The sequence below is a fragment of the Pseudopodoces humilis genome, chromosome 2, assembly GCF_049639895.1.
Source record: "Pseudopodoces humilis isolate 2021_Gansu_Grassland_sample_001 chromosome 2, ASM4963989v1, whole genome shotgun sequence".
Taxonomy (NCBI): domain Eukaryota; kingdom Metazoa; phylum Chordata; class Aves; order Passeriformes; family Paridae; genus Pseudopodoces; species Pseudopodoces humilis.
Genome location: NC_142201.1, coordinates 32,846,304 through 32,861,245, shown reverse-complemented (window position 1 = coordinate 32,861,245; position 14,942 = coordinate 32,846,304). Strand labels below are relative to the sequence as shown.

The following is a 14,942-nucleotide window of genomic DNA, read 5'->3' as shown; positions in this document are numbered from 1 at the left end:
AAGAAGAAGGATCAGACAGAAGGCCTGGCTGCGGCTCTTCCTCCATAAGTCACTTTGTCCGACCAGGGAAAACCATCCATCCTACAGCATAAGCAAATACATTGAAAAGCGAGGCCAGGGCAGCAAATGGTCTGTTACATTTGCTCAGCTAGGCAGAAACGAAAGCCAGGCTTGCACTATTTGCTATACACAGCAAATTAGTGCTCAGCGACTCTTTTTTTTGGGAGGCTGAAGGGGAAGGGTTTTCCTGGATACTTAACTTGTTAAAGTATTGCCAAATCTGCAGAAATAATTTAGTCCTGATGGACACAGTACTGATGAGTTTTACAACCTGCCAGACACAGAGGGTAAAGCCCTGAATAAATCACAACAAATGAAAATATTGTTAGCAGTTTCATAATTTAATGAAAAAGTACTTGTAAAAAGGGGACATCTGAAAAAAACCGAGTCCATCTTGGAAAATTGAATATATATATATTTATATATATAAAACAAAATGCAAAAACACAACAAAAAATTGACAAATAAGGTTAAGAGGTAATACTTCAAAACAGTTAGCCACCGAATGCACAATAAAAACTAGCAAATGCACTTTGGGGACAATACTTGAGAACTACATAACCAAGGGCTCCTTCATATGTCTATTAAAATTATGTAAAAATAAGCAAAACCATTGCCCAGACTGGAAACAACTGAATTGATAGCCCCAGAAGAGCAGAAACGCTGAGTTTTGCTGAAGCACCATTTTCCCTCTCTTCTGTCATATGCTTCCAGCCACAAAATAACATGAACACTTTGCTGACCTCCCAGATAAGTGTTCCCAATAAAAGCTTCATAAAATTTCATGGCCAGTGAGAGAGGATTACTAATAAATATTGAAGGAGAATTAAGAGAATCAGAACCAGAATACAAATGAACAGACATTTGTTTACTTTCTGAATGACCCATGGCTTAGAACACAAAGCATTTCCCATAAAAATAAAATATGTGGAAACCTAAATTGCTACTGCATATTTACACCAAAAGAAATATTTTTGAAGATACAGCTATAGAAAGATCAATTACACAAATATACATAAAATCAAGAATTAAAATAAAAAAATAAAAAAAAATTAAAAAAAATTAAGATGCATAAAGCAAACAGAGCAGATTGGCCAAGTATACTTTTTTTATTATTTCACTACTGAAGACTTCTCCAGCCCCTGACCTGCTAGTGCTATTGCAACTAGGGAGATTTCAAAGTTTAAAACAAATCTGAGAATCTTGTTGCCATTTCCCAACCTAAAAGCAATAAATCGAAACTATGAAGTGAAACAAGTTGCTGTTCAGATCCTGCATAGTCATCTTCACGCTGTGGGGGGAATGCCTTTTTGTTTGTAGACAAAAGTGAACCCTCAACAGAGCTGTACAACATGCCCTACACGACCTATGGGTCATTTCAGCCAGTGATGTGGGGACAGAAGATGTTGCCTATTTATGAAATGTACAGCATTTCAGACAAAAACAGTGCAGTTGTTTTGTTGATCAACACAATACCATCTGTAAAACAAGAAGTTAGTTTGCATTCAAACAAAAATGCCCTGTCTTTGAAACAAATAGAAAGGGTTTCGTTCCCTTCTCTTCTCAACTTCTCAGTCAGTATTGGCTGAAATTTAATCACTATTTAACAACTGCTGATTTTAAAGGACATACAAAAAATGTGTTAGACTGGGAAACAGCAACTGATCCAGAGGTTGAAAAGCAGTGTAATAAAATAGTAGATTTTCAGCAATTAAAAAAAAAAACATTTTTAATTAAACCATCATACTCCAAATGATGACTGGCTAAAATTTTACAGACCTAGATGCCGGAAGACTCCTATGCCTGTGCTCAGGCAACTAGGGTTGAAAATTCGCACCTGAAAAAAAATCAGCTGAAATTATTTCTAATTCAGCTGACTTTAAAAATACCAGGTAAAAACACCTCTGGATATGAAATCTCAGTTTCAAGAGGAACCTGGCATCACCGGTGATTGCCTAAATGTAAGTGTCAAATAGCATTTTTCTTTGAAGTAGTACATCTACTTTTGTAAACACTATCCACAAAATTAGCCATCTGTACTTGTTAGCTGGGTAAAATATTTACAAGTGCATCCCACAACAAGCATCTATGTACAGAGATTAAAAAAACTGAAGTACTAGAAGTTGTATATTTACAAAATAAGCGAATTATTGTGAAGAGAAACGCAACCTTCAGCAAAAGCAGGGAATGGGGGCACGTCTAGAGGTCAGCGAGTTTGGCAGCGCCAGCGACGCCTGCTTCCGCCCTCCGCAGGGAGCCTGCACACGTCACTGCAGGTCAAAGCCTCCTGCAGAAGGGGATCGTCGCTTAGTAGTCACTTTGGGCCTGATCCAGCAGAGCACACCGGCATGTGCTCGGATATCTGAGCACGAATGTTCCTGGGGAAACCAGCAGGACTTCTCACGTGCTTAACTTCCTAACACACCTGCAAGTGCTTTGCTGGATCAAAGCCATACTGCAGGTGCCATAACAACGCAGTTTCAGTGTCTCCGTTTGCAGTCTCTTGCAGCATCTTAGAGCAATGCAAGGACTTCTTTAAAACCTGTCCACCACCACGAGAGTGCCTCCACATGAACACAGTGCCTTGCACTTAAGCTAGCACGGTGGAAGCGGTTTCCTGAATTTCTGCACAGTTAACCGCTTTGTGCTCTCCCAGATGTTACCCTCTGATAAAACACACAATTGATTTCCACATGACTTTGTGGATAACTGAGCTAACCTTGCAAAGACTGCAAACCAATTCACAGTTGAATAAAAAGACTCTGATTTCTCTCCCCTCCCCCATCCCCTACTGCAGCTCTTCCTAAATAGGTCCTAGACTATTTTCCGGAACCTTTTGATGCTGAGCTTTGCACTGGTACACTGGAATACATAAAGTCTGAATTACCCCGTGGGGGCTTCTAATCACCTTTGCACCGAACTGTGAGATATCATATTCTTTTTGTTTCTATTGTGACAGTCTCTTCCAAAGTCCTTACTCGGGCTTTCTCTCTCTGAGCTACTTCGTCTTAACCGCACTTGCTCTTTGTTTTCATCACTTTCTGCTTCAGAGTCACTCAGCTCTAAGTCAGGACAGTACCCATCATTGTCCTGGTATGGAGCACCTTCAAGTGTCTGCTTGCTCCACAAGCGATCTTTTGTTGCAAGTCTTCTTGTTGGCTTTTCACAGCACCGGAGATCTTCCGTGGTCCTCACCAGACTGTTGGTAGCCTCTTTAAAGGACCGGCTGAAATGTTCTATGGTGGATTTTCGGAATCCACTCTGGCTGGCCAAGTGAGCCGTGAGCACAGACTCTTGTTCGTAGGATGTCTGGCTGGAGCTGTCTCTCTGGCTCACATCTCCAGCCCTGCCCATCAGACCATTGGATTTGGACACCAGCCTTGAGTTCTCCTGCTGCACCCGCCCATTCCCGATGGATGACTGTCCGTGCAAAGCAGCCTGGAGCGCTAAAGGCTTCCCGGATGGCTGGCCCCGGTGAAACTCCATCAGCTGCGTGGGGCCAGAATCCTTTACTTCACTCCGAGGCTTACCGATCCCCGCCAGCAACCCGTTACTTCTGCTGTCGTGCTGATACCTGGCATAAGATTTTGCTTTCATTTCAAACGATTCCTTTGACATTGGCACACTCCGCTTGCTGTAAACAGTGCTGTTGTTGTCAGGAGAAAGCGGTCTGTTGCCAGGCTTCAGCGAGTTATTTTTGCAGTCTCCTAATGCTAATTTGGGCATTTTTAGCTTCAGGGTGATCCTGGGAGGTGGGTAGAACAGTGTGTTCTCTAGTGCACTTGTCAGTGTATGGCCTACGGGAGAAAGAGGCGAGAAAGCAGAAGAAAAAGAAAAAAAGGCTTTTTTAAAAAGGGTAATTTCTTTTGTCTTCTGTATCAAGTTTTATAGTCCATTATACAATCATGCAACAGTAAGAAGCATTTGCAAATAATTACTGTGCAATTATTTTAGGACACTAAGGAGAAGCTGAGATAGCCAAACTGTTCCAAATTATCCAAAACTTTGGAATTTAGGTAAGCATTTAAAATTTTTCATTAAAAACAATGTGCCCTTTTTACGGGGCTTTAAGCCAGTGAATTGAACCAGTTTTGAGATATGACTGAAGCTGTTCCAACAAAGCTGTAAAAAAGGTTCATATTCAGTTTTGGATGAAGAAAAAACAATGCTTCAAACTGAGTTTCAATTTGGACTTAGTTCAGCTCTCTGCTTTGTATTATCAAATTCTCTAAGTTTTAAAAGTTTTTTACCTCAACACATGAGTTGTTTATGGTAATACATGCATACAGCACCCACTGCAAGTATCAAGCTATTATAATAAGTATTAAAATTGTATTTTTAAAGACATTAAACAAACTTAGTAGACATTTCTAATAAAATGCATTTACACAAAAGCAAGGAGCTTCAGAGTGCCACTGCTTCCATTAAGTACTAGTCTGGTCTAAAACAGTTTAAAAAAATCCATAAAAAACCTTATCAGTACTAATGGCACCTATCCATGTTTCAGGGGCAGAGAAAAAAAGCATGAAGACTCCACCCTAAACTGGTGAAGTATGTATCCTGAAAGACCACATCTCAATTTTACACAGTAAAATAGCTGCATTTCCTATTAAAAAAAAAAAAAAATCCCAGTAACTACAATGGTATGCATATGCTCTTCTCCTCTTTCCAAATACTGTGTTCTTTATTTCAAAAAGTTGCTGTAAATGTGAAAAGCAGAGTGGGGTTTGGCACCTGAGCATTCCGAAACAGCTACTAGTCTCCGTTAACAACCAGAGCACTTAAACTCTTTTTGAAGAAAGGAGAGCAACTGCAGATGGCAAGCTAGCAAATCTGCGCTGTTCATGACATGCACAAGGCACATGAGAACAGCAGTGATTCCCACCAGTCACTCCTTCTCTTGCCTGAAGGAATCAACTACTGGCAGCAGGCAGAAAAGCCTTCTCAGCTGGAGAACCAACCAGCAGGGTACAGCTTGCTGTGGGGAACCAGTGCCACGGATCAGCATCCCAACGGTGCAAAAGCCTAGAGATCACTCACCACTAGCTCATTTCTGCTATCTGGATGCCACAGTGATAAGCAAGAGGCATATACCAGAAACAGCCATAAAATAAAAAAATATTCAAGTAAACATTTTAAGCGATTAAAATGTTCTCTTTGTGTTGCTGCTTTGATTGACTATGTACTTGAAGAAAATTCTTAAAGGCATTTTTACATGTTAAAAGCACTAAATAGGAACATAAAAAGAATACACTGCTTTAGTTAAAATACAGGCAGGATTTATAAATATTTTAGATTTATATGATTACCTGCAGCAATTTCCTGATTAATGAGTTGGACTTGCAAGTTGAAGACTTGTTCATGTACTTTACTGTGGGACAACTTCAGTTTCTCTCTCCTGCTTACCATGTAACAGAGATTTCTTACCTATGGAGGAATAACAGGAGACTTAACATGCAATAAGAAAATAAATCCAGATAGAGTTTAAGAAGTGCATCAACAACAAAATCAAAACATGCAAAATCCCCTTGTTAAAGTTCTTGTGAATATTACTGAACATACCTAATTATGCATTAAAAAAATGTTCAGCCTGGAGAAGAGAAAGGTCTGTAGAGACCTCACTGCAGTTTTTCCCTATATGAAAAGGGATTATAAGAAAGACAGAGACCAGACGCTGTAGTGACAGAAAAAGAGGTAATGTTTTTGAACTGAGAGAAGGCAAGTTTACTTTGTGAAGAAGGAAGACATCGTTAACAGTGAGACACTGCAACAGTTGCCCAGATAAGTTGGGGAGGCCCCCTCTCTCAAGTGTTCAAGGCCAGACTGGATAGGGCTTTGAGTAACCCGGTCTCGTAGAAGGTGTCCCTTTCCATGGCAGGAGTGTTGGAACTAGATGGTCTTTAAGGTCCCTTCCAACCCAAACCATTCTGATTCAGTTCCACATAATTCTACTTTTACTACTTGTTTTAGTTAATAGCAACATTTCCACCTAAGGCAATAGAATAAGAAGAGACAGTCGAAGTTCTTGATAAACACCTGTAAGTGCTTTTAAAACACAGAAACAGCATAGGGGCTGGTTGAAAGGTATCTGCCAAACACACTTTCCCCAGCACTCCTATCTGTTCAGAATTGGAATCTCTTTACCTAGAAACAAAATTCCAAGATTCCCAAATTTATATTTATCCCAAGATATAACAGTTATATAATCTTGTGGCACAGAAGTTCAGAAACTTGGAGCAGGCATTTAAAATTATGAATCACCTCCGCTCAGAATAAATACATCAATTTCAACAAAATTTGGTGCAAACCAAATATTTATCAAACAAAAAACTTGACATGGTCTCTTGAAAACTAAAAAACAATCCACCCCCAAATACCAGCCCTCCATGTGAGGTATGTTATGGGTTTTAAGTTTTTTTGTAAAGTAAGCTTCCATATCAAAAGCAGTGCTGGAAAAGATCTGAGATTGATTATGACAGATTCAAGACAACAGTTACACTGAGAAGTGCAAATCTCGGCTCCAACAACCTTCCTGTATTTTCATGTTGTTCTCTCTCCAATACTGTTTACCCTTTTCTTACAACACTATTACCTCTCTTCTGCTTTTACTTCCCCTCTCCTCATCACATCTGTTTTATTTTATTACCTTTTTTTTACATCCACTGCCTACCTCTAAGCACTTGAAAATTGCGGGTGACCCTACCCAACCCTTGGAGGCAGCCTCCAAGTGGTAACAAGTCTTACTCTTATTTTTTGCTTAATAAAAGCAACATTTTTTTTCTCATTTAAACTCTATCACTAACTAGAACGGTGGGTCAAATAAATTTCCTCATTTTTTTAAACATTTATTCAACTGAAGCTGAAGTCATAGAGTCAATTACCAAATATGTCCATTGTGCATAGAAATATAAAACACATAAAGGAATAACCCTTAAGCAAGTCAGGAAGTATTCCTTTCACATCAGACCTTTCACTGGACTGAGAGGGGCAGCTCTTGCAAGTTTCTCCAGAAGGCAGTACAGCACATCAAAACACTTGAGTTGAAGCCTTACTTTTTCTTTCTTTTTAATTATTTTTTCAATCATCTCACTTTGCTTTCCCCATTCTCACTTTCATCCACAAAGAAAGATCTTGCTCACCTGCAAACAGTTTTTCAAAACTGTACAAGTTAATTCTTACCCTCTCTAGGTCCTGCCTTAAATGCATGAACATCCTCATGCGAGTATGAATGCTATCTTCTTTTGGTTGCACCAAGCCATTTTCTTCATCCTCCTTGGGAGGAAACAATGGTTTGTTAAAGTTACTTTTTCGCTTTAATTTCCAGTAATTGTAGATGAAGTCTACAGCAAGTTTAGGAAGGCCCAGCTCTGCTGCAACATCTTCCACTTTTACTAGTGAGTAAAACTCTTCTTCCAGCTCTCGGAGTTTTTGGGCTCGCAGGCTCGTTTTCTCACTCTCTGTTTGCTTCTGCTCTGACACACTCTTGGGGTGCTCCTCAACATCAGGCAGTGAATTCTGTTTGTTCTTGCTGTGCTTTAGACAATACGACTTGAACTTGACCTCATCCCCATCATCCAGGATAGTCTTCATTTCTAAACTATGCTCAAAGGCACAGGTGACATGAAAGGCAGTGATGCAGCTTTTCACAGAACACTGCAGACAAAGTAAAACAAAAAGCCTCAATTACTTACAGTAACATCAAACCAGAAAAAAAGGACATAACTACCTCAACTACAAGAAAATCCATCCCTACCAAAATAAATTTCCTACATGTTGTTAAAACTATTGATCCCTTTGAAATTGGTATTACCCAATATAGCATTTTCTTGTTTGCAAAGAGTGTTCAATGGAAGGGGTTTTCTGTCCATCTTTGATACACACAGTAGTGACTCTGAAACGTCTCAGCTTCATTAAAAAGGTGGCAACCCAGACTAATTCTTAATCTCTGTCTAGTAAAATAATTTGATAGCAAATGGCTTTGAAGAAGTAGACATCTATCCAACAGCAATCTCCATTGTAAAGCAACTCTGAACACAGGAAGAACAAAATGCAAAACCAAAATTGCCCTTCTGACAGATTCGCCCTTGCAGAGTCATTATTGGACAAGTACATACCTGAATGCAAGCACCAGTTTTCAGTTTGCATAAACTACACACTAGAGCCCATCGACTTGGTGGAATGTGAGACACCTTTGTGATTGGCTCCATCCTTTCTGGGCAAGCAATGCTAACCTGTAAAGAAAGAAAGCAGTGCAGAAAACCGTTATCAAAGGAAAAAACAAAACAAACCACCAAGCTCTCAATATATACCAGAAGTAGAAAGCTATCCATTCATTTCTCTTCCTGCAAGATCTCCATGTACGCATACTTCTCAGAAAGGGACTCCAAAAGATCCCACATGCAGACAATAGTGTAGAATACTATTAGTTTAACCTGGTAACTCAAAGCTGCAATTATTCAAAATATTTGAGGCATCTACAGCACACATTCTTGTTACGAACCAGTGTTCTGGTTCCAGCCAGGACAGGCTTAATTTTTGCAGTAGCCAGGAGGAAGCATGGTTAGGACCAGAGGTTATTCTGCACCAGCTCACATCATTTTCTGAGAGTGGGGGAAGGGCTGTCTTCCGGTCAGGTAAGTGTGGTGTGAAGACAGTGGTCGGGTAGCACTGCCTCCTTCTGCTACTGATATTGTAGCTCTTACTGTTTGTTTTCCTTTGTTTTGCTTATTTCATTGCTGCTTCCAGGAAGTTGTTCTTATCTCGATCCACGATCCTTACCATTTGTGCCTCCAGATCCCCTCTCCAGCTTTCTGTAAGGGAGGTGGGAGTGGTGCATGGTTTGAAGTGTTTCAGCGGGAACACTGAATTGGAGAATACCATTCCTAAACCACTACCAGTTGAGAGACCGCAGCAAATTATATTGAAGTTTATTTCCATTCCCTTGTGGTTTTGTTTTTCTTCTGTGCTGCTTTCACAGGTTTAACTTAAAAAGTGCCAAAATACAAGCCCCTCAGAACAAAACAGGAACACTTTCCTGAAAAGTTCCTTCTATAAAATCCCTAGATCTGCTACAGTATCTACTTCTGTAAACTCAAGATTTGGGACAGAGCCAGATCTTTCAGTCAGCAGCCAGGAAAAGCCTTGCTTCCCAGCTCTGCTTCTCCACGGAGCACTCCCACTGCAAGAGATAATCCTAACACACTTTCCTAACTATGGACTGTATCAAAAATAATTTGATAAAAAATACAACAAAATTCTCTTATTGCAAAGCAGGATATATTGTCTTGTGCTAGTTTTCACAGACTTAGTCTGGATGATAAATTTGTCTCTGGTAAACCAGATTATAAATAGTACTAAAAGAAAGGGAAAAAACCCAGATATAGACAGGATAGCTTTTACTATTCTGTTATATTAACTTTCACGTAACTATTGTGATAGAAGTTTCTCAGTTGCCTGTTGTCTATATAGGGAAATGAAGACTTCTATGATCTGGAAACCAAAACACATATAGATATATCTGCAGGCAAACCTGAGCCATGCCTGACAGGATTTATCCGAGCACAAAAACAAAAACTTGGCCAGCTCTCAATGACGAACATGCAGAACTGGGCCAGTATGAGAATGGCACATGGCAGAAGATTTCAGTGGGATAACTGTCCCAAGAACATGTCTCCAAGAGCTTGAATTTTTCCACTTCTACAACACTTTTTTAATTCAGTTGTGTGCCTTGGAGGGCTACCTGGCTGAACCAAAACCACAGTGCTGATACTAGCTAGGAAGCTCTCCACACTTTCTGAAACCAACACATTTGAATAGAGCAGACCTGTATTTCCTGCAGTCAGAATATGGGCTTCTTCTCAAAAGGTCAAACTTAAGAATTCAAAGAAAGGGGGTTCCTACGTCATGCTCTGTGGCACTGGGAGGCCAGAAGAAAGCTGATGGCTCAAAAAAAGCAGTTAAGGACGAGATTTGAACAACAATTATTTTGTTTTTCTAGAAAACTCTAAGAACATTACAGTACTTTTCTTGGATTAACACCTCAGTAAGAGGCACCCAGGACAATCTGGGTTGTATGAATTATTTTAACATGTAATAATTAAACTGGCAACTTTGCAAGAGCCAGTAGACAAAGCTGAATTTCCTAGCTTCACATATTCATTCTAAAACATGTTTAATGCCTAAGTATGGAAAGCTTTGCTTCAGCAGACCTCCTGAGTGAGGTAGACTTACCCAAAGATAGCAGTGCTAAGTCACAGTTGCTATGCTGAGAATATTTTTGCTAGTCTCTCCTTATGCATTGCTTTAAGGATCATTTAAGTGGGTGGAAAAAACAACCTTGCAAGAGATTACTTGGTTCATCATTTCCATATTAGGAAAAAAAAAGTTGAACAAAAATTTATGAATTAATGACAAATTGTCTCAAATAAGATAATGTTTGTTACAGTACTTCCCTCTCTGATCTGCCAAGTGCAAACCTCCATCTTCTGGAATATACTGAAGTCAACCAGCTGCATGGAATTTCCAAAAGTCTTCATTAGGAAGACACTTAGATGCTTCAGAAGGTTCAGGTTTTAACGAAGAATAGTCAGGCAACACATGATGCACTCATGAGACAGATGTGACTAACAATTTAACCTCTTGTGGCCTTCCTATAAAGGGGGTGGAAAAGTGACACGACTGGAATGCCGGAGTAGTTCAACAAAATCATGGTCAGTGCTCTTCAATATCATTGAATGTAGCTTTTGTCCTTCCAAAAGGAAAGAGCCTTTCATGACCCTAACTTGACCATGCTCAAAACAGCTGGTTACAAGTTGCACAGGTATTTCTGAAACAATATTGTACTAAGATTAACTGTTACCACTACAGTGAGAGACAAGACTTCCCTTAGGAATTAAGAGTTTGGGTCAATGGGTCAGGCTGTCTGTATTCTTTTCAAAAACAAACCAGAATCTGCAATGACTTTTCTGGAAACTGAGTAATATCAGCTTTCCACTGGCCTTCCCAGCCAGAGCTGGGAATTGACACAGAGCTTTTCCCTGTCCCTCTATGCCCCCTTAAATGTTCTCCCTGCTCCTTCCCAGAGGGGACTCATAAGGTCAGGAAACATTTATATTGGAAATACTGTTCACTCAGCTTGTAATGCTGACTGTTGATATTACCCCACTTTGTAAAAGCACAAAGAGGCACTTAGAGAGTCAGGTGCAATTTATTAAAACTGGCCTTGTGCCACCTGCATGTTTCTACAGAGAGGAGTCAAAGACCATTTGAACTTTGCTGCTCACAAGGGATCCAGAGAACAGAGGCCAACTTTTCATCCCCCAAGAACTCCCATTCCAAGGCAGAAATGATCCATCTGCCATAACATGTAGTCATTTTCTCCATTTCTTCATCTTGCATCAGGTTACATCTTGACTATACTCTGAAGAAGTTCTATGAGTGGGAGAGAGTGAAAACAATGGGTTGTTGAAGCCTATTATCTGCAACTGTTATGCACATGATCAATCACCCTGGTGTCTTCTGCTTCCTGCTAACCAACAGCTGCACCAGTGCACAAGGATCTGCAGCAGTGGCTGGGAAGGGCAGCCCAGTGGCTTGAGCACAGTCACTCACAGCAGCTGTTCAGGACAGCCAATTGTATCTTTCCTCTACAGCCAGGGGAGTTACCGCTTTCTGCTTCGGCTAACACTACATTGACTGGCAGAGGACCTGCCTGTTATAGGTTATCTAAGGCAGAGAAACACCTTGAATTTCAAAACACTCAATACAGGTTTTCTAGTATCAGTGTTTCCTTTTTCTTTTGTTTTGTTTAGAAGAACACCTTTCAAAAAAAACATGAAATAGACCACACATTTACACTAAAGCAAGGGCAGAAGAAAAAGAGGATATAAACCAACGAGTACACTTTGGAAAGTAAAAACCTTCAATCGTTCCAGTCAAGGGAGCAAAAAGAAAGCCTTTAAATACCATTAACTCACAAGGAAGGCAGGGAAGGAAAATATTTTAAGACAGTGCTGAATGAATTAATGCAGGAGAATACCTGGCAAAATTGACTGCTACAATGCTAGACTACACTTGGTGACTCGTGAAGTCTCTTTGAACCTTTTGCCACAAGACACAGACATATTTATAGCTCCTTCCTCCCTGCTTTCTGCTTTGCTCCATTTTGTTAGGGCCACAAGAGGAAATACCAGTGACTTTATAATTCATGTTTCTTTTAGGAAGGTCCAGCATGCTAGTACCTTGGAAGAGAAAAAATAGATATATGAGAATACACATTCTCCCCTAAAGCATCCATCCCTGGCTCTTTAAACTCTATGTGTTTCTTGCCCCCTGCAGCACATAAGGCCACTCCAGACAAGAACTGACCTGCCATTTTAGTAGATTTACAAAGGGTTTTCCTGGCTTCTCTGGTAACGGAATTGTTTTACAAGTGAATACACACAAGCCGGAGAGAACAGATCCAAGAGGCATTTCCCATGCCTGCAGGCACCTGCCACCTCTCCACTATGACTGACATATTTGCATTGGTGTGGAGAGGAGAAGGTACCCAAAACCTGGAATCACTGAATGGGCTGTGGAAACAGCTGGATCCAAGCTCTCCTACCCTGGGTATCCCCCAGCAGTTTCTCTTCCTCCAGAGCCAGAGGGAGATGGGTAGGCAAGAAGCCAGGGTGTGCTTCCTGCCCGGCCACCACCTCCTTCCCAAACCTCACTGTTCCTCTTCTGCTGATGAGAACAGCAAGGCAACCACATGCAGAACAGACCTCTTAGAAAAACCAGTCAGCTCAGAGCCAGGAGAGCTTCCAGTCAAGACACTTCATAAGCACAAGAGAAGCGATTTTTAAAAAATAAATATTTTTTTGTTTTTCCTCAACTCCTCTCTCCTCAAAGGTGAAAGAGATGACAGAAACTACAAGTAGGCCTAAAAGTGCAACTGCAAAGAAAATTTCCTTAAGAAGCAGATATATACGCCTGAGACAACTAAGAATTATACATTATATCTGGTTGCTATATCTGGTTGTCAAAAAAACACAAACCAAAATCTTAGTATCTTCCTCAAATTTGTGCACACACCAGGCCTGTCTGTACTTGGGAGCAGAAGATTTAGAAAATACTGTGTCCTTGATTTCATAGTGCTGACAGATACAGCTACTGTCTCACATTAAACCACCCACCATAATGGATTTGTGAATCTTACCAGAAATAAAACATAAATATTCCAAGTACAAAATTAAACACAAACTCCATCTACACCTATGTGAACTTTCTCTTTTACTGAACTACACTGTGATGCTAAACTTGATTGAAAATGAAGGAGGAAGTGTAAAACTTCATTATGAAACTCTCCATAAATGCTATGCACAGATACATCAAAAAAGCCTTTACTTACAAAGTATATACAACATGGACATAAAAAATTCTCATCTCCCCACCATTCAGAAAAATTTTAACTCAAAGAAACTTTAACTACAAACCTCAGCTTACATCTTATAGAAATAACGGAGTGCAGGCAATCTTTAAACAAACAAACATAACTCTGAAAAAAATGAAGATATTCATGCAAATTATACATCCATCCAATCACACAAATTCATCCAAAAATCTGAGACAATAAAGCTGCAGTTTTAAGATACAGCTCTGAAACAGTAATACATTAGCCCTTTCTAGCAGGTCACAGATACCATAATGACACCAAGAAGTGATTACTGAGTAAATGGAGGTGACAAAGTGACTCATTAATAGAATACAAGACGAACTCTCTCCCAGACTTCACAGACTGAGCAGGCCTATCAGAATAAAACCCGGTATTACGTCAAAGACTTTAAATCATGAAAATGTATAAAGGCAGAGGATGGAACAAGAAGGAAGAGGACAGGAGAGAAATTAGGGTTTTACCTCTGGAATCCAAAGAGCACAGCTCACATGTGCCCACTTGGTGCCTGTCCTGGTAGCTTTCATGGCACCTCCTCTTTTGGGACAGAGGAGGCACTGAGGATGTATTCCCAGGACGCAGGTGCGACACAGCCAGCTCCCTTCAGGTACTTTTAAGATTCCATAGCAAGCCTTGGAGAAAACAAGGTATTGGAATCATTGTGCTGAAATTATTCCACACACAAGCATTCATATTCACACAGAGCAAAGCTTTCAAAAAGTAAAGGCAAAATCTGGCCTTCACTTAATCTGTCTGTGATTTCTTTACCTTAAAATAAGTCAAGTAATCCACGAGACAAACAGCCTCAAAAGCTATATTTTCTACACCTATTTATAAAACTTATCAATTGGGACTGCACAACAGCACTGGTGGTACAAACCTTCACTTTTGCTTTTATTGACTTTAAACTTTCTCAAGTAAACAAAATGGATATTCCTTTAAATTAGCTTCTGTATCTAATACTTTCTAAAATAACAACTTCCTACTGCTAAAAATGTAACACTCTTCTATTTAGATATGAAGGGGTATGAGCTGTTTGACTGAAAAGAATTTCCTGCAACGTTTGAGGTTACAGTTCTGTGTATTTTTCTTTACATATTTATATAATAATGCAACAAAAATTACAGCATATACTGGAATTAAAAGATGCTGGGTTTTATGCCCATTTCCCAAGTATTGCATTTAACCACATGGAAAATTAGAGATTTCTGAAGTTTTTCTAGGTTTGAGATCTAAAGGAAAAAAGGAAAATAAATAGTTTGATTTCCAATTCAAATTCCTCGTGGTAGTTAATGGAACCACTGGTGGATGCTGCTGTACGTACACATTCCCCCTATCTCCATGAAGCTGAGCATATCTGAAATCAGTGGCTGCCATCAAGGTCTAATTTCACTCATCCACTCCCAATAAAAGTTTTATCAAAAGGGTGGATATCACAGGAAATCTCGTA

The 14,942-nt window shown here is 39.8% G+C and overlaps 1 protein-coding gene across 6 annotated transcripts in view; it reads right to left on the bottom strand.

Annotated features, from left to right (window-relative positions):
* Positions 1–421: 421 nt before the first annotated feature.
* Positions 422–14,942, bottom strand: part of JADE3 (jade family PHD finger 3) — a 64,183-nt gene continuing 49,662 nt past the window's right edge. For all 6 annotated transcript variants that reach the window (XM_088051771.1, XM_088051772.1, XM_014251919.2 and 3 more), the window contains 5 exons: positions 13,957–14,124; positions 8,175–8,291; positions 7,240–7,713; positions 5,370–5,487; positions 422–3,857 (listed from right to left, as the gene is read on the bottom strand). In XM_088051771.1, coding sequence (XP_087907897.1) covers positions 2,965–3,857; positions 5,370–5,487; positions 7,240–7,713; positions 8,175–8,291; positions 13,957–14,124 — 1,770 coding nt within the window. In that variant the 3' untranslated portion in view covers positions 422–2,964. The remainder of the gene's footprint in view (positions 3,858–5,369; positions 5,488–7,239; positions 7,714–8,174; positions 8,292–13,956; positions 14,125–14,942) is intronic.